General features: G+C 39.3%; 1 protein-coding gene across 1 annotated transcript in view; it reads left to right on the top strand.

Annotated features, from left to right (window-relative positions):
* The window catches only part of UGCG (UDP-glucose ceramide glucosyltransferase), a 38,535-nt gene that overhangs the window by 9,214 nt on the left and 9,080 nt on the right, over window positions 1-20,241 (top strand). Inside the window, exons 2-5 of the mRNA XM_005906575.3 lie at window positions 8,835-8,976; window positions 16,747-16,849; window positions 17,549-17,650; window positions 19,180-19,292. Of these exons, the coding sequence (XP_005906637.1) occupies window positions 8,835-8,976; window positions 16,747-16,849; window positions 17,549-17,650; window positions 19,180-19,292 (460 nt within the window). The remainder of the gene's footprint in view (window positions 1-8,834; window positions 8,977-16,746; window positions 16,850-17,548; window positions 17,651-19,179; window positions 19,293-20,241) is intronic.

Genomic DNA, 20,241 nt, shown 5'->3' with positions numbered 1-20,241 from the left:
TTCTCTTGAAACTCTCTCTGTTTCAAGAGAACTTAAGATTAGTATTAAAATCCCAGATTCTGGATCTGGTGCCTAGGATCTGCTGCCACTGATGAGAACTTTCCAGGTATTAGAAGCTGTGGGGAGGGGCGTTTTCTCCCCAGGAGGAAGGCTGCATTGTCATCTTTGTTTTGGGGACTGTGTTAGGTGTAGAGATTGAATGGCCAGCCAAACAGAATAGACTCCTTTGGAATGCCTCAAAATATCTCCATGATAGAAGGTGGTATTGATTGGATTATATCGGAGAAGGCAATGGCACCCCACTCCAGTACTCTTGCCTGGAAAATCCTTGGACGGAGGAGCCTGGTAGGCTGCAGCCCATGGGGTCACTAAGAGTCGGACACACCTGAGCGACTTCACTTTCACTTTTCACTTTCATGCATTGGAGAAGGAAATGGTAACCCACTCCAGTGTTCTTGCTTGGAGAATCCCAGGGATGGGGGAGCCTGGTGGGCTGCCGTCTATGGCGTCGCACAGAGTCGGACACGACTGAAGCGACTTAGCAGCAGCAGCAGCAGCAGCAGCAGTCACTTTGTGCCTTGTACCTGCTGCACTGTGGAAAAATTATCATGCCTCCGCCTCTCAGTTCTGAGGGTGACAGTCTCTTCATCCAGCAGAGCCAAGGGAAGGGGGATTCTTGTGACTGTAGAATCCAAATTCTGAGCCAGGCTCTGAGTGCAGAGAAATTTCGAGAAGCCAGCACCTCTGCCCAGCTGAGAACCCTTTTAATAGTCTTAAAGGGGAGCTCGGCTAAGAAAACAGTAACAGGTAATTTTTAGGCAATAATAATATGTGTCACGTAAAGTCTCTCAATCTCACACTTGCATTGTTTCTACACTTTTGGATTATACCCATAGAACTTTAAATTCGTTCCTAAATTTTGAGTGTAATTTTAACCTTGAATATAATTTTAACTTAAATATGGTATATATTAATACTTTGCACTAAATGTTTTATCCCATGTTTTGATTTATTCTGTTTTAACCATGATTTGAGACTTTTAATGATTCCCTTTCCCCCTTTTAGTGATTCCCTGGTGGCTCAGATGGTAAAGCTTCTGCCTTCTGTGTGGGAGACCTGGGTTCAATCCCTGGGTTGGGAAGATCCCCTGGAGAAGGAAATGGCAACCCACTCCAGTACCCTTGCTTGGAAAATTCCATGGACTGAGGAGCCTGGTAGGCTACAGTCCATGAGGTCGCAAAGAGTTGGACATGACTAAGCGACTTCACTTTCCCCCTTTAGTCTTTTTTTTTTTTTGCATTTTCAAAAATATTTTTACACTTAAAAAAAAATCATTAATTTATTTTTAGCTGTGCCAGGTCTTCATTCCTACACAGGGTTTTCTCTAGTTGTCACAAGTGGGGGCTGGCCTCCAGTCACGGTCTGGGCTTCTTGTTGTGGTGGTCTCTCTTGTTGCAGAGCATGGGCTCTAGAGCGCTCAGGCTTCAGTAGTTGTGGCTCCTGGACTCTAGTTGCAGCTTCCAGGCTCTAAGCGTAGGCTCCATAGTTGTGGTGCGTGCATGGACTTAGTTGCTCTGTAGCCCGTGGGATCTTCCCAAATTAGGGATCAAACCCGTGTCTCCTACATCGGCAGGTGGATTTTTTACCACTGAGGTGCCAGGGAAGCCCCCGCCCCCTACCTTTTAATTTTCCTTGGTACGTAAGAGTTGACTTTATCTCTAAAAAGAAAAATCAACATAATGGATTACTCCTTAAACATATATGAAATAACTTTTAAGTCTATGAATTTCCAGTCCTTTTTGGTTATATACATTGCATCAATGTTTGATCTCTCAAAACCTCTAATCAGAACTATGAAATTTCAGAGGAGTTACATTTAGTGGAAAAATGTTCTTTTTGAAAAGTTGCTAGTAATAGCTATCACTGAATGTTTACTTTGTGGCTTAATCTCATCTATTTCTCATAACTGCTTTATGAAATAAGTGAGTACTCTTACCCACACTTTAAAAAACAAGAGCAACTTGAGATAAAGAAATGCCTTGCCCAGGGATACACAGTTAGTTAGCTGTGAAGCTGGTACAGAAATCTAGACAGCCTCCCTCCAGCCACGGCTCTTAAACTTCACTGTGACCTGCCTAGTGGACTCAGTGGTAAAGAATCTGCCTGCCAGTGCAGGAGATGCGGGTTTGATCTGTGGGTCAGGGGAAGATCCCCTGGGGAAGGGAATGGCCACCACTCCAGTATTCTTGCCTGGAAAATTCCATGGAGGGAGGAGCCTAGTGGGCTACAGTCCACAGGGTCGCAGAGAGTCAGACAGGATTAAGTACACATGCACTCACTACTTAAACCAATATGCTGTATATACTGCGGGTGGTAACCTAAAAAGTAACCCCGGAAGTAATCCATTGGGATAGAATGTCTGTATGGAAATTTCTCCAGTTGCTCTGAATCTTAAGTTTTTGATAACTAGCAACATTTAAATCACTATGGAGACAGCCCCATTCTTTCTCTCTTTTCCAGCCCTTCTCCAACTTGTACGGCTCCTTGGAGCCTTCTTGTTTTTCATCCGTCCTGTAATAGCTGATCTTTCTGAGAGTTTCCATCTCTGCCATCTTCTGTTCTTACAGTAATCAGACTTCCTAGGCCCATGGGTCTCAACTTTGCACATTGGAGTCACTGGGGAAGATTTAAAAAAACAAAACAAAAAACACATGCTGCTGCCTTGGCCTCAACTCAAGCTTACGTACACACACACACACCCCCCAGGTGATTTTCTTCTACAGCCAAGGCTGAGAACAGTTGCCCTAGGCTGTTCACCCTTGTGCTACTTGGCTTCACTGAATTCTCCACTCCAATTCACTTCCTCATCTTGCCCTTGCCTTCCCTTGGATCAGTCTGCCCAGTTATCCCGAATCTATCTCAATTTATAGCTTCTCCATTTTCAGAATCCTGAAAATGGATATAAGCATGCAGTCAAATGGACTGAACTACTACACATTCATGGGCTCAGATCTCACCCTGGAGCCGGTGCTGGCATCTGACAATACTTTGTTTCCATTTTTAGCTCTGACACCCGTGACTGGCAGCACCTCTTCTAAATCTTCACCATCTTACCCTCATCCTTGCTACATTACCTTGACTCCTGCTTCACACTGTGGATCTTCTCAGGCCATTCCTTAGTTTTTATTTCCTCTCTGTTTACCTTTTGACTAGCTCTTTCCGCTAACCGTTTATACTCAAGTTTTAAAAATTAAAAATAAGTAAAAATTAAACTGAAAAACTCTCCTCCACCTGGTTGCTAACTTTGGCCTTTTTTCACTGTCAGATTTCAGGAGAAACTAGTGTTTATTCACTGTTATCACCACTCACCTCTCATTCATTTGCTTCTCAGCCGTTTTTATTGATCTGCCCCTTGCCCAGAGGACTCTGAGGTCACCAGTGTTCACACATTCTAGTGACATTTCAGTTCGTACCTTGTCCTCTCTGCAGCGTTCAATGTTATTCTTTCTTGAACCCATTCAAAAAGAAAACAGCCTAGCCTAACAAACCCTTCTGTGGCTTCACTTTCTTCCTGGCTCTTTCCACTCTTGGTCTTCTTCAGGCATTACCAGTTATGTAAATATTAATTATATTGATATGCAACCAACTGCTAATGGCATGCCCCACCTAGGAGAGCATACTAAACCGTGGATGGCTCGCATGTTTTTCTCTCTAGACTAACTATTTCTTCCAACTGTATTTAGCCAGCCACTTTTCACTCTTGATTTATTTAACTTAAAAAAATGCATAGAATGTCAATTTGTCTATAACTGAGTCACTTTGCTATAAAGCAGAGATTGGTACAACATTGTAAATCAACTATACTTCAATTAAAACATAAAATTGAAAAATTTTGAGAACACACTATGTATCATTGTTTTGTTGGATCCTGGAGACTTAACAGCCTACTATAGTGTCTTCAGGTGCCAGATTCAGAAGAGTGCATCCTACGGGACTCCATTTAGATAGATTTTGAAGCCAGCAAAATTAGTCTCTGGTACTTGAAGTCAGAATAGTGGTTACCTTGAGGAGAGGGTAGTTAGTAGAAGGGGACATGCACAGGTTTCTGGGGTTCTGGTAAGACTCTGTTTCTTGATCTGGCTACTGTTTCCATGGGTGTTTCACTTTGAGAAAATTCAGTGAGCTGTGTACTTTTATGTAACTTTATGTGTTATGTAGCAAAAAAAATAGTACTCCCTGCCTCCCCTACAAAAGCATCAAGGTTGCAAGCCAAATGCATGAGGGGAAGGTAGAAGTGGATTCCCAGGATGACAGCTGAAACTGAAAAAGGATCCCAGGATCCTGGAAGGAAGCAAATCACTTGATCAGGCTAAGGGTGGAAACCCGCACCCACAGGAAATCTTGTGCAGGGTATGGGGGCTGTAAGCTCACGTTCATGCCGTCTAGGTAACGCAGAAACCCTGGCCTGAGATCCTTAAAAACTGCTTTGAAACCAGGAAACCTTGCAGGGCTCTGTCAAAGCCACTTGTGAAACTGGCCCCCTTGGGGGATTCCACCATTCAGGCCACTTTTGAGACTCCAGGTAAATGGGCTGTTGTTTATAATTTGAAAAGCACAGGTTGGCTTCCAACACACCGGCCATGGCCAAGGCTAAGGTACCCATCAGCATCATTTCTGTGAGTAGAAGAGGCTTCTGTATGTGGGCACCTCCCCCATTAAATCCCAGTTCCTTGACAGTATGGAGTGTGCCTTAGGCTTTCCTGGTGGATCAGAGGGTTAAGAATCTGCCTGCAGTGCAGGATACCTGGGTTTGATCCCTGGGTCAGGAAGATCCCCTGGAGAAGGGAATGGCTACCCACTCCAGTGTTCTTGCCTGGAGAATTCCGTGGACAGAGGAGCCTGGTGGGCTACAGTCCATGGGGTCTCAAAGAGTCGGACACAACTCAGCGACTAACACTTCTTTTCTCATCATGTTATATCACCAGTGCATAGGATAATGCCTGGAGTCAAAAGAGATTATTCAGTAAGGGAATGCTTAGTAGTCACAGAGCACCACTGTGCGCACAGCAGAGCTATGTGATTGCATGTGTGTGTTGAATTACCTAAGTCAAAACAGTGCTCTCCAGAGTAGTAGTCTGGTATCCTAGCTGGCATACTGCAAGATGATCCCTTAGGGTGGGGAAAGAAAATTGTGAGGAGGGGAGAAGGGAGGGAGAGGGCTAGATACATACATAGATATTGGGAGGAGGCACAAATTAGAATTTTTTAAAGGCCCTGTAATATAGTTGGACTTATAATAATCTTGAGTAGAAATTTCAGACATGGTACTTATCAGCAATTCACTTCACCATAAACCTAGAGAAAGCTTCATGGTGGTTTGGCAGGTCAGTCTATCTTTGATAAAATGCAGCATTCTTGATATGAAAGGATAGGAGGTATATCTATATTAGCATTATGTAAATATATTAGCATTAGGAAGATGTCTTAATGAAGACAAAGAGGAAAAAGGGAAAAATAGAGTCAACACTAGACTATTTAGCAGTTTAAATTATTGTTGTTTTTAATCTAAAGCCTCCCCAAATGCAGTGTGTTAGTGGGCTAGGTTTCTCTGTAATTTGCCATCACCTTATATGGAGGTTTTGTTAGTTTAATAGCACTTAGTGATCATACTTTCCTGGTGGCTCGGATGGTAAAGCGTCTACCTATAATGCGAGAGACCCAGGTTCAATCCCTGGGTTGGGAAGATCCTCTGGAGAAGGAAATGGCAACCCACTCCAGTACTCTTGCCTGGAAAATCCCATGGACAGAGGAGCGTGGTGGGCTACAGTTCATGGGGTCGCAAAGAGTCAGCACGACTGAGTGACTTCACTTTCACTTTCAATGATCATACAGTATAATTAATAGATAGCAGCTACTGGGATTTTAGACTTCTTACTCTATCATCCATGTCTCAAACCCTTTCATGATTTCATTTTCTTGGCCTCTTATTCTCTCTGTGCAGTAATCTGGATAATGTCTTCAAATCTGATTCCAGTTCTCCAGTTGCTTTTTGAACTGTGTATGTGCAACTTCTACATGACCTATCTATCAAGTTTTTGGTGTCAGTGACCACCATTTTCATTTCTAGATGTTATGTGGTTCTTTTCATGTATTCATGGTCACATATGATGGTCTCTCATTCCATCTCTTGGGTTTTGTTCAAGCAACACCTGCAGTTTGTGTTCTGGGTTCTGGGTCCCAAGATCCACATAGTTAGGTGTTTTCCAGAAAGACTTTTTGTTTTTATTCCATTTTATTTTGGACTGAATCCAATGTAGGCAGCATCCCTATCCTTCCTCTGTGGGCCAGGAGTTTTCTACTTTGCCTTTCAAAGATTCCGTATTTCTACAAGATTCTTGGAACAGATTTCAGTCATTCCTGTTTCAGGCTTGTCATCGTCTCTAGGTAACTAGAGACCAGCAGATGGTCCCAGTGTAAGTATTGTATCCAGCACTCATTTACTCAGAGGTTTCTCTTCATTTCTGACCTGAGACGTTTTCCTTTTTATCATAACAGGATATCTAAAAACATGCTTTTGCATGTGTGCTAAGTCATGCTAAGTTGCTTCAGCCGTGCCTGACTCTTTGTGACGCTATGGACCATACGTAGCCTGACATGGGGTTTTCCAGGCAAGAATACTGGAGTGGGTTGCCATGCCCTCCTCCAGGGGATCTTCCTGACCCAGGGATCTAACTGGCGTCTCTTACATCTCCTGCATTGGCAGGGGACTTCTTTACCACTAGCACCACCTGGGAAGCCCCTAAAACATGCTTTTAGGGTTCTTGTTTTAAGAAAGCATAGAGAAAATTATAAATACTATATAAGATTTTCATCTGTGTATGTTTTGGCTTAGTATGCATTTTTGAAAAATCTCTGAGAAGATAAGAAACTAATAATGCTGTGGAGGTAGTGATGAGAACAAGACTGATGGGGAACAGAGATGACAGGGAGACTTCTTTATATGAATGTCTTAGTATTTTTAGTGATTTGAACCATGTGGATATATTACTGTTTCAACCAATTAAACATAAACTTTTCCCCCTGGCCATCTAGATATTCTCTACAGGGTGGGTTTCTCCAGACATCTAGTCTACTATTTTGTTAGCAACGGAATAGTGATCATATTTGTGGTTATATAAATTTTAGATCATCCAGCCCTCTGGCTGAACTCTATAGATCAATATTTGCCAAACTGGTCTGTGGCAAAGGATCAGTTCTTTTCAAGTTTTCCAATCTGTCATGGACTGAAACTTTGGTAAACTGCAGTAAAAATAAATGACTGATCATATGCTTGGATGGCATGGCAATGTCAAACTGCTAGAAAAGTTTCTAAATACTTTCTCTCCATTTCATCACCAGCCAGTATAAAGCAACTTGTGGACTGCTGCCATGCAGAGCATCACTGCTGTGGATGGTTCTCGTTACTTTCTGGCATTTGGCGTTGTGGATCAGAAACCAAGACCACGCTGCTCTTTAAAATTTTTTGTGTTGCTTTATTTTCCATTGTAGGTAGTAGCCTGCTTTTCTTTCCACAAAGATACATTATGGTCTTATCTGAAACGTGAGATATTTGCTGCAGCACATCTCTGCCTTAATTGGGGGAGTGAGCCTGTGACTAACCGCTATAGACTGTTGGTACTAGTGAACGTCCAGAATCACCCATAGATGAATAGTATATTTCATCTAACCTGAGATGCATTGATATGGGCATCTTCTTGATCTTCCAGAAGGGATGGTTTCCATGCTGCTAAGTCTGGGCTGCCATCTGGCTGCCAGCGATTGTAAGATGCCGTTGATTTCAGAGATGTTAAAATGTGGAAGAATGTGTCTTAAAATACCCTGCAGATGGCCCTGTGATTGTTCCAGTGTCTAATTACTGTTGAGTGCTTGGAGACTTGCATAGGAGAAGGAGGGAAGACACCTTTGGTGACTTCCTTTAGAAACTTCAACACTCTGCTGAAACACTCTTCATTGTGACACACACCTGACCTGAACTGGGACACAGTCTCTCTTCCCTAATTAGCAAAGCTTCCCTCTTAGGAGTGCTGTGCTACGCCACCCTTTGGGCTGGAGCAGCTCTGAGAACCTTGGTCAGCTTATCTGGGAATCAGTGGCACTGGTTTATCTTTCAGTGTCTTAACAGACATTTCCCTCATCATTGAGGTTCCCCCCCGCCTTACCTTCAGCTTCCCTCCATTCCATCACTACCGTTCTGAGCTTGTGAACATTGGGGGTTCTGCTAGGTATCCCATCTCCTTGTTTCCCATGCACGCTGGCTTGGTAGTTCTTTCAGTTAGTTGTCGTGTGGGCTGTTACAGAAATTTCTCAAATTTTTCTGGTTACACTTCCATGTTTTTCTGGTGAAGATAGGGATTTTTCCTTCTGCTCTTTTTATAGTTCTTTGGCCACCTTGATGGTGATTTGGGAGGAAAGGCAGTTAATGTGTGGGCTAATAACACCGTCATTCATTCCTTCACTGAGTATTTACTGAGTGCTTGCTCCAGGGCTGGCATAGTTCTGGCATCTGAGAATACAGCAAAAAGCAACAGTCTTAAGTTCTAGCCTTCATTGGGACATTTACTCTGCTTCCTTCAGGTTTTCCTCACTGGAACCTTACCTTGTTCTATTGATACTTTCTTTCATTTCCAGAGACCCCTTTAAAAAGCTGCCAATGAATTTTTTTTTTAATTTAGAATTCAGTAATTTATTGGTAGCTTGATACATATTTTATATAGATTTGGCACTAAGATATTCTCTAGAAATGTATGTTAATATATGTATCATTTGCTTTTTAGCCGATTACACCTCAACAAGAAGGCGACAGACAAACAGCCATATAGCAAGCTGCCAGGGGTGTCTCTTCTGAAACCGCTGAAAGGGGTAGATCCTAACCTCATCAACAACTTGGAAACATTCTTTGAATTGGATTATCCCAAGGTAAGTACAGTGTTGTACTCACAGGAATGGACTGAACCATACCTTTTTTTTTTTTAACGTATAGTAAACACAGAGGAATTTTGACATGGTATCAGGTGGAGTTATTAAAAATTTATAATGGTATTGGCTTCATCAAATTTATGCTTTAGCAGTATTAATAGTAGTGGTAATAGTAATAAAAGTAGTAGTTGTCACAGGACAGAAATGGGGTTGAGGAAGGGGTATTAATTCCTTTTCTAACTACCCATATGTCGATCTGAATTGAAAGTGAAAGTGTTAGTTGCTCAATCTTGTCCGACTCTTTGCGGCCCCATGGGCTGTAGCCCACCAGGCTCCTCTGTCCATGGAATTCTCCAGGCAAGAATGCTGGGGTGGGTTGCTATTCCCTTCTCCAGGAGACCTTCCCAACCCAAGGATCAAACCTGAGTCTCCTGCATTGCAGGCAGAGTCTTTACCATCTGAGCCACAGGGAATCCCCCTGATCTGAAGAATTAGAAATCCCTGAGGAAAGCTCCTGGAACTCAGGCATTGTTAAGTGCCTAGTAGTTTGAGTGTAAAAATCTTACTTCATGAGAGTTGCAGTGAAAATGAAAAAGGATATGCATTTATCCTTGTGGAATGTAATCTCACATTTCAATTTTTTAACTATCATCCAACCCTTTCCCCTTTCTGTATTCAACCACTCTTGAAACTTAGTTACGAAATTTTTATGTTGCCACTCTTGTAAGATAATAGTCATGACATTTAAATAGTTTCCGAAGTTAGCTGTGGGTTTAAAGAGTTTCTTAGAATAACCCCAGGAACATATGTATCCATTAATTATGAACATGTGGGATGAATCAATAATCAATTTATTCTTCTGAATGAGGTTTTTGGTTTTTTTAGATACAATTTGGAGTTATCTCCAGAGCTCGAGTTTTTCACTTTTCCACTTAGTTATGTCATTAAGGCATTTATGTGGTTAAGGAGAAAATTGTTTGGACACATTACAAAAATGCATAATATTATATGCAAGAGATTGTTTTTATTCTTTTTCAGTTCACAATTTATTTTCTAACTATAAAAGAATTGTTGTGTAAGTAGAACATTTAGAAAACAGAGCAAAAGTGCAGAGTACCTGCACTCTAAAGGAAAATGTTGATCTCGCAGCATTTTATTTGCTTTTAAAAGACCAAGCGCAGTGGCAAATATTCTACAAGAGACAAATTAAACCACTGAAATTGCACAAATCTGAGTGTGAAGCATGAGTTGTTTGTGTCATCAAGGAGGCATGTAGTCATGAAATGAACATTTGTGTAACTGCCAAGCCCAGCAGACTTTAATATTCTCTATTTGTCAAATGTAAACATTGTTTTCCAAAAGTACAGAAATATTTTTGTTCTAGATATGACTCTTTTTCTCTGTTAGTTTGATGTGGAACCTTCTAGGCCGTTTGGAAATATATGTGTGGCTTCCCAGGTGGCACTAGTGATAAAAACCCACTTGCCAATGCAGGAGAGGCAAGAAATGCAGGTTCGATTCCTGGGTGGGGAAGATCCCCTGGAGGAGGGCATGGCAACCCAGTCTAGTATTCTTGCCTGGAGAATCCCATGGACAGAAGAGCCTGGTGGGCTACAGTCCATGGGGTCACAAAGAGTTGGACACGACTGAAGCCACTGAGCACACATGCACACACGCACACGCGCACACACACACACACACACACACACACACACACAAGCTTATATATAAAACATGAAATTCTAAAATTTTGTTTAGTTTTAGACATATGCAAAAAGGTTAATTACTGATACTTGTTCTGAATTTCTAGGTTTAAAGTTTGGTGAGACTGTTATTATACTAAGTGTCCTAAAAGATATCTGTGCTTTAAATATCTTATAACTCTACCTTATATTGATATTTATTCCTTGGGAAAATTTTTCTTAGAAAAATATAATAATAAAAAATAAATAAAACTAATTTTTCACAAAATCGATTACTTATTTGGCATCAGTATAAAAGAAGGCATTTAGAGAGAAGTTCGGCCATATCAGGAAGATGCAATAATCTGCATCTCAAGTGGCCTCATGGCTTTATTTTAGTAAATTCTGGCCATATGAAGAATTTTAAAATTAATGATCAGAGTTATTAACAGATTGAGGTTATGGTAATTGTGATTTTCATTTCTTTTTTGCAGATAGGAGATGGGTTTACAGTGTTGAAAGTCTGGTACCATACTTGGATTCTTTATTGTCAATGATGACAATAAAAAATTTTAAAAGATTGAGAATAGGTTCAATTATTGAAAGATCAGCATAATATGTGTGATAAAACTATTAAATCTGAATTTATTTTACCAGATAAATTTGAAAAATTGTATAAACTATATAGTCTTTGAAAGTAAGTAAGTTGTAATAATAACTTGTCAAAACTTTGAATTCAGAGCAATTTACTTACAAGGAATCTTCCCTTCACTCAAAGGAAGCATCTATCTTTCACTCAAAACTTACCCTAGGACAAATGTTTTAACAAATAGTTCATTATTTATTCAGTGGCAGAGACTGTTCTAGACATTTGTGGTCTAAGTCCATCCTGTAACAGAACTTATATTCTGCTGTAATCTAAATATCATCATAACATTTTTCTTTAAGCATGTGTAGTTATTTATAAATGGTTCAAGATATTCCTACTTGATATGCAATATAATTGATTAATATGTGTTAAAATATTTTTCTACTTTAAGAAAATATTTTATGTGGTTTACTACAGTACAGAGTTTTTAGTCCTAATATCTACAGGACTGACTCAATGAGGAGACTTTTCTAATATTCATTTATGTATCTAAATTGAGTATCATTTATACATCTAAATTTATTCATGGGAGTAACATTTATGATTATTGCAGTTTCAGATATTTCATTCTTAAATACCAAAGGACCAAATTGCAGTTTACAGATTGTCTGTACCTCTTTTGGACGTAACCTTTCAGTCATTTCACTGTTTGAAAAGCAAAAGGGAAATTTAGTTTTGCTATTTGTATAGAAAGCGTACTAAGATGAGGCCAACCTCATCTACAATATTCTGGGAATATTTCTAGATTTTACATATTTATTACTGTGCCCATTTATAGTGGAATTTACTATACCTTGTGTTTCTTTCAGATTTATAAAATAAATGTTTTCTTAAAATATTTTTAAAGTATAATATTTTCAATAAAAGCTTTATTTTTGACCATGCATTTATGTTCTTTTGATAGTATAAACATATCTGAAAAATTATTCTTGTGTCAGTTAAGAAAACTTTTAACCAACTTACTATCTTGTGTTTACCAGTTGCAGTGTAGTTGGCATGATTTAACTATTCAAATACAGAGATTCCTAGCAAATTACATGTTTGGGCTGTGTCAAACCCAGAGCTCAAACACAGAGCTGAAAATGAAAGTTCCTGGTTAAAATCTAACACTTCAGAGAAAACTTGAAATACTACCTCCAATTTGGTTTAAGTTTCAATATCAGAAACAACAAAGCAAAAGTTATTTAATAAGAGTCTGAACATTTTTTAGATGATGTAAATTGAATTTCATTTTTTGGCTAATAAGGTGGTATTTATTTTTCATTTGAAGTTAAGTTTAAAATGTATAATCAATAAAAACAAAAATTCTAAATCTTGCATTTGAATTCGGGAAGATTCCCTGGAGAAGGAAGTAGCTACTCACTCCAGTTTTCTTGCCTGGAGAATTCCAAGGACAGAGGAGCCTAGTGGGCTGCAGTCCATAGGGTAACAAAGAGTTGGACCTGCCTAAATGGCTGATAGACACACACACCTCCCTTACTTATACTAACACTATATACTTCTGAAAAAGTTTTGCTGCAACCTAGTATAGCTCTTATCTTTCCATCAAGTAGATATCTGGTGCTATATTACAGGGTTTTCTTTTGCTGGGGAAATAGCTGAGAGTAGATTTTTAATAATATTTTATGGAATTGTATTACTTGTAAACATTTTCTTTCACTATATTCACTTAAACCTGTAAAACAGCATAAACTCTAAAAGCATAAAACTATGCAATGTTTGAAAAAACAATGAGCTCTTTAGAGCAAGTGTGACTGAGAGGCTCACTGTATTAGGAAAGCCAATCGTTATTTACACCCTTTGAAAAGTCACTTGCGTGTGTGCATGTGTGTTCAGTCGTGTCCAATTCTTTGTGCCCTTTTGAACTGTAACCCGCCAGGCTCCTCTGTCCGTGGGATTTCCCAGGCAAGAAAACTGGAGTAGGTTGCCATTTTCTCCTCTGAGGGATCTTCCTGACCCAGGGATCGAACTTGCATCTCCTTTGTCTCCTGCATTGCAGGTGGATTCTTTACCTTCTGAGCCATCAGGGAAGCCACTTAACCTTTCTAATCTTCATCATTAAGGTCACTGCCTCTTGGTGGTTCAAGCACAAATTTTGGTTGGGAAGATGGCTGACATATTATGGGACTTAGAGTCAACCTTTGAAGAAATTTTAGGGTGTGGCAGGAATGGTGCTCATCCTGTTCTCAGATTTTTATCTGATTTCTGGAGACCAGTGGTGTAAAATTGCTTAGTTATTTCAGTACCTCTCAGATGGTAATTTTGGTCAGTCATCATGAAGGTAGAAATTGGATGGAATGTGTAGTAACTATAGATAGAAAGTATGAGGAAAGTGTACATTGCTTTCCCCTCTACTTAAATTATTAAGAAAACTTTTTTTTTTCACTTGAAAAAAAATCTTACCTCATTAGCTAAACTTTCATTTACCTTCGTCCTGGTCCTTAAGTGCTCAACTATTAAATTCTACGCTGCCACTTTTTGCTGAGATAATGTATATTAGGCGAATAGTAATTAATTATTGCACTCAAGTGCCAGGGTCCAGCCCCAGCTGATCCAGGGTATTCGAAGGGGAGATGGCGTCGGCGACTTAATTTAAATATTCATCAAAGATATAAAGAGTAATAGAATGAGGATAGCTCAGTAGGAAAATTCAGTGGAGAAAAGAGGCTGAGTAGCTTGGTTTACGCAGAAAATCAATATAACCTGTGACACCAGGTTAGCTCTGACCACGGAGGCTGCAGGCGCCCTCTCCAATAGCGGAAGGTGCCCCACCTTAGACACCTTCTCAAGTGGGTCTTAGAAGCCCAGGCAAATAAATGGTCGCAGAGGACCTCTGCGCTCCAGATGGAGACTCAGCTCAAAATTGAAAAAAAGAATGACCTGGGGAGACCAAGCTTTGGTGAGCAAGGCCCGTAGCTTTATTTTCAACAGGGGTTTTTATACCCTAAGTTACACATAGAAGATAATAGGGGATGCAAAGTCAGCAGTCTTTGATCCTTATTAAAAACTAGGGTTTCTTTCCTGCAAATTTATCATATACAAATGGTTTAGGTGATTTACATCATCTTCTGGCCAGAAGGCCTATTAACATTTTATGACTCTTGACAAAGGTTTGTCAACCATAAGGCTTATTTTCTCTAAGAGTAATTATTTTAAGGTTTGGCGCCATCTTCCAAAGGTGTTAGATAAAATTGCATTCCTATAGGGCAGAGGTGCAGTGGGTTTACAACAAAGGAAAGAATTTATTACCTTAAGGGTCTAAAGTTGCTAACACCAAGGCCACTACTTATTTTTTCTACATACCAACTATATTAATTAATACACATTCAAGGATACAATACAGGGGATGTGGAAACTTGGCAGCAAGTATTGGCTCATCAATGAAATCTTTTACTAGTTTTATTCTGACAGTTTCTAACTCTCTGAGAGGCTCTAAGCTATTTGACTATCTTAAGCTTCCCGTGCCTCTCGAGGGTGGGAGACTGTAAACAATCGTATGTATAGCTGTAGGAGTCCGGGTAAACTTGTCAGGCGAGTTAGAGAGCTATCTGAGGGGTTTGGATTTAAACACTCCTAATTGCCCAGGAACTTTATTAATTGGAGCTGTAAGTTAACTCTTTATCAGAGAGAGCAAGATGGTGGTGGGGGACAGCCCCCAGTAAAGTCAGAGGTGAGAGCACAAAGCAATAAAGTAGGCAGACTCTGGTTTTTGGGGGATAGATGCTCGAGAATATCCGGGGACTGCTGAGGCTCGATCCTGCCTTTGTGTATGCCGAGCCTCCTTTCTCATGACCTTTGCCATGAGTGGAGTGCCTCTCGCCGGCTCCCGGCACTCAAGGCACTGTATGCATTTTTTCCACAATTTTTGCTTGTGTATGCTCATCAGTGGAACTAAAGCAAACAAGCCTTCCCATTACCTTCTTCCTTGTATGTTGTTGTTTGTCTAGTCATTCAGTCGTGTCCGACTCTTTGTGACCCCATGGACTGTAGCCTACCAGGCTCCCCTGTCCATGGGATTTCCCAGGCAAGAATAGCGGAGTGGGTTACCATTTCCTTCTCCAGGGATCTCACCCACCCAGGGGCTCGAACCTGCATCTCCTGCATTGCAAATGGATTCTTTACCACTGAGCCACCTTTGTATTTTTTAGATCATATAACTTTGTTATCTTTTTTTGTGGACATAATTAACTTTCCTCCTCTGCTTAAAAATGTTCAATCTATCTTAGAAAGAGAGTTTGCTAGGAAATTTGCTTTCGAGTCAGCAAATTTCAAGTCAGTGGTGAATTTATCACCACTTTTGAAAAAAGTTACTGCTTAGAGTACATAGCCCACACACTAATACAGGAACACCTTTATGTGTGAAAGCAAACACTTTTGAAAAAATTTAGTAGTTTACAAAATCGTAACTTAGAGCTCAGAATTTTGTAAACCTGGTTATGTGTCAGAATCACCTCAGAGATTCTGATTCAAAAGTTTAAGGATGGGGCCCAGTATTCGCTTTTTGGAAAAAAACTGTCCCAGGATGATTTTGACACAGCCAGCCAAGTGCTAAGGAATGACTTCCATAATTTACTGTCAGAGTAAACATAGCTCTGAGCAAAATTAAATCCTGGGTGTTTTCATAGTTAAAAGGCTAAGCATGCTCTTTAGGAGGATATGTGCATACTTGTGTGTGTGTGTGCACACGTGTGCGCTTTCAGTCGCTTCCAACTCTGCAAACCCCCCAGGCTCCTCTGTTTTGGGGATTTCCCAGGCAAGAATCCTGGAGTGGGTCACCATTTCCTCCTCCAGAGGATCTTCCCAAATCAGGGATGGAACTTGTGTCCCCTGTGTCTCTTGCTTTGGAAGGTAGGTTCTTTACCACTGAGCCACCTGGGAATCCCTGCATTTTTAATCAAGTCAGATTCTCTTTTACTTCAAAAAATTATTATTCAACAGAAAATCTAATCTCACTTTGTCTTGAGAGTTTGGGAAAGCCCTTTAAATGTATCGTAATGGTCTTTGATGTGTAATTTTTAGCACCTTGATGAAATAATAGTAAGTTCAGAGACAAGGCTTCTAGACAACAAAGGGTGTGTTCATTTCTCTGGCTTTCTGTGTTGCTTTTGCACTGCTGGCCACCCTGTGAGCATTTGGTAAATTTTCAGTGATGAAGGCATGGAGAAGCTGGGAATCCAGCCACGCTTCAGCTGTGGGCCCTGCCAATCTCTTCATTTTCTCTTTGGCTGGCAAACAGGCCCTTCTGGAGAAGTTGCTCTCAGTTAAAGCAACACTTGATAATCCCTTAAGTGTTTGCATCCATTATGAATACTCTCTTAACTTCTAAACTTTGTGTGTACAATTGCTTTTCTTAATGCTTTTTGATCCACCAGTAAATGCTAATAATAAGTGATTATCTTTGTAAGAGGTTAATTTACATAAAATATGTTCTTTGACTAGTATGAAGTACTCCTCTGTGTCCAAGACCATGATGATCCAGCCATTGATGTGTGTAAGAAGCTTCTTGGGAAATATCCAAATGTTGATGCAAGATTGTTTATAGGTAAGTAACAAATTTTACAATAACCTTTTTGCTTTAATATATTAAGTATCAGTAATCTTCTTTGCATTAAACTATAGATTAGGGTCCTAGGCACCATTGAAGTTATTAACATGTTTGCTTTATGCATATTTGTTAGATATAGTGAAAGGTGTTTCTATCCTTTAGAGAAGACAAGTTATAAATACAGATTTTGTTTTTCATATCAGGGATTAACAAAATTATTCCAGATTATGTTTTACTCATCAGCCACACATGAGAATCAGTTATTTTTTTCTTTAATAATTTCAATCTATGGCTTTTTCTATATCTCATTGATTATAATTGAGATTGAGTGGTAGAATTCATTTTTGTAATATTGCAAAAAGAATATTTTCCCCAAAACCTACAGACTTATTCTAAACACTCGTTAGAGATATACTTGCTATTAAATGTTTATTAATGTTTACCATTAATACAAGCTCTTAATTAGAAAACTGAAACTAATGAATTTTCAAAGATAAATGATGTATTTTTCTTTTTAAGAATGAATAACTTTTTTCTAAATATGTTATTATGAATAATAAGCATGATGTTAAAGTATATTTGTTTTAATTATTAAATATGCAAGTACTTTTCACTTCTCTATACTAAGTATATGTATAATAGAAGATATTTTCAATATGGCATGAATTGTTCACTGCTATACTTTTAAAATTTTAGGTGGCAAAAAGGTTGGCATTAATCCTAAGATTAATAATTTAATGCCAGGATATGAAGTTGCAAAGTATGATCTTATATGGATTTGTGATAGTGGAATAAGAGGTAAGGTTTTTTCTTACTTATTTTATAAAATTATTCATTCAGTAATAAAATTCCAAGAGCAACCTGAAAATACATTTATCAATCATATTTGTTTACCTAATAAAGTAAGTTATTTTATTATTATTTCATGGTAGTATGTCGTTATACTTACTAAAATTTTGAAGTTTTTAATGCTAAACTAGAATGTTACACATATGCAAATGCTTTCATTTTGAAGAGAAAATTCCAACCATTTAAAAAAAAAACAGTTGTGGTACATTATGCCACAACTGTGGTGTAATGAGCTTTCTCATAGGTCTAAGTTTCCCTTATTCAAGTGATATTTATCTTTTACTTTAATCTGTTTGTGGCATGTGCAATATACTATCTCATGCAAAGGGACAGAAGTTAATTGATACATATTTTACTGAAATTACATGCATTTTTAGAACACATTCATGGCTTTTTACTTAGCAGATTTTTGCAGGACACCTTTTATATATTGAAATTATAATTTGTATTTTTGCATTTTTAAAACATTTATACTTATAATTTCAGTGTACCTTATGATTCCATTATATTCTAATACCTCAGTTTTCTCAACCTCAGCACCTCGGGGCTGGGTACTTCTCTGTAGTCAGGACCATCCTGCAGATGTTTAGCAGCATCCCTGGCCCCTGCCAGGAGCACATCTCTGTTGGTTGTGACGATCAGAACTGTCCCTGGACACGCCACCTGTCACCTGCAGGGCAGCAGTTGAGAAGCACTTCCCAGACGACATTTATAAATAAGGCCCAAATGCACTTTTATACAGTAAATTGAGTTCTTAAACACTTGAAGGAAATAAAAATGAAGTCATGTAAAATCATATGAGATTTTTGCTCTTTAAAAATGGGACAATGATTTGAATTTTATCAGCTTAAAATTTGAAAATTAGTAGTAAATGTGGCACTTCGACTTAATTAGATCATTACAGGACTAACAGTTCTTGGTCAGAGATTAGGTTCATTTTTCACATTTGCTGTCTTAAATTGTTTACTGTCATATATTTGTTATGTTTTCAGTGTACGAACCTCCATCAGGTATATTCTCATTCAGTTCTAATTAGCAGTTTTAAGAGAAAGAACATGTCCTGCTCTCAGAAAGAGGAGGCTCGTTTCCTATGAGTGCGATGCAGGAGCCAGGATGAACACTAGGTCCTTGGACTTTTGCTCCTGTCCCTTTTCCACTAGGACACATTGTCCCTTACTCCAGTCTGGAGGTTCAGAAACAGGGACTGCTAACATTTCCAAGATACATCCCACCTCTGGTACATATTAGGCATTTAACAGCCTGCAAAGGTCCAGAATAAATTCCCTACCATATATTACCCTTTTTGAAATTTTCTATTCTACTCGGAAAAGTGATTGAGATTCATTTTATTAGACCTATATTCAAAGAAAACATTTATTAAGAATTTAGTAACACACAGAATATATTACATTCATGGGCATTTTACTAAAAGAAAAACTTTTCCCCTCTCCCTCTGTACCTTTTCTTTTGCATCATAGTGATTCCAGACACACTCACGGACATGGTTAACCAAATGACGGAAAAAGTAGGGCTGGTTCACGGGCTGCCATATGTAGCAGACAGACAGGGCTTTGCTGCTACGTTAGAACAGGTAAGTACAATGCTTATAGATAATACACTTGTTATCAGATCCCTAATCTCCCAGAAGCTTGAGGCTATGCTGAGAGCTGGGCTGAGGTGCCTGAAGTTAACTGTATTGTCTGCTTTAACCTGCTGAGTGAGCGCCCCAGGTGGCGCTGGTGGTAAAGAATCCGCCTGCCAGTGCAGGAGCCGTAAGAGATGCAGGTTCAATCCCTGGGTTGGGAAGATCCCCTGGAGAAGGGCATGGCCACCCGCTCCAGTATTCTTGCTTGGGGAATCCCATGAACAGAGGAGCTTGGCGGGTTACAGTCTATAGGGTCGCAGCGAGTTGGACACGACGGAAGTGACTTAGCACACACACAACCTGCTGAGTACTAGCAGCCTCAAGTTGAGAGTAGCTGTTTTCATTAGTGAAGAAATGCTCGGGGCCCTGGAATCCCTCCCGGCTGAACTTCCTGTGCTCTGGCAGGAGCAGATGTGCCCAGGAAACACCTCGTGGTCTTATTACCAGCTTAGCACAGTATATTCTTTTTCCTTGTGGTCCTTACTTTCAATTCTTGAGTTCAGTAACAGATTACTGACTTACATAAAAGTATGTGTTATATAGTTCTTTCAAAGATCCGGTCTGCAAAGAATGCATCTTAAGTATCATGAAGTATTTCAATATATACAAAAAAAGGAAAATTGCTCATATGAATCATTGTAAAATCCACTTGATTTCCTTCTACAACAGATTTCTAAAAATTATCTGAACAACTCATGTTTTCCATTTTTACTCCACACCTTTTAACAATGTACAGACTTACGTGTAGGAAACTGTAAGTTAGGAGGAAGTATAATGAGCAGAATAAATCAAAACGCAAACCACTCCCAGAACCTGACCAGTTAGAGGAAATTTCTATTTTTAAAAATTAGTTTATTTTAGCATTAAGACTTTTTTTCTCTGTGTACTTTCTAAA

Source organism: Bos mutus, chromosome 8 (genome assembly GCF_027580195.1).
Source record: "Bos mutus isolate GX-2022 chromosome 8, NWIPB_WYAK_1.1, whole genome shotgun sequence".
NCBI lineage: Eukaryota > Metazoa > Chordata > Mammalia > Artiodactyla > Bovidae > Bos > Bos mutus.
The sequence above is the reverse complement of the archived record's forward strand: the minus strand, read 5'-3'. Positions and strand labels throughout refer to the sequence as shown.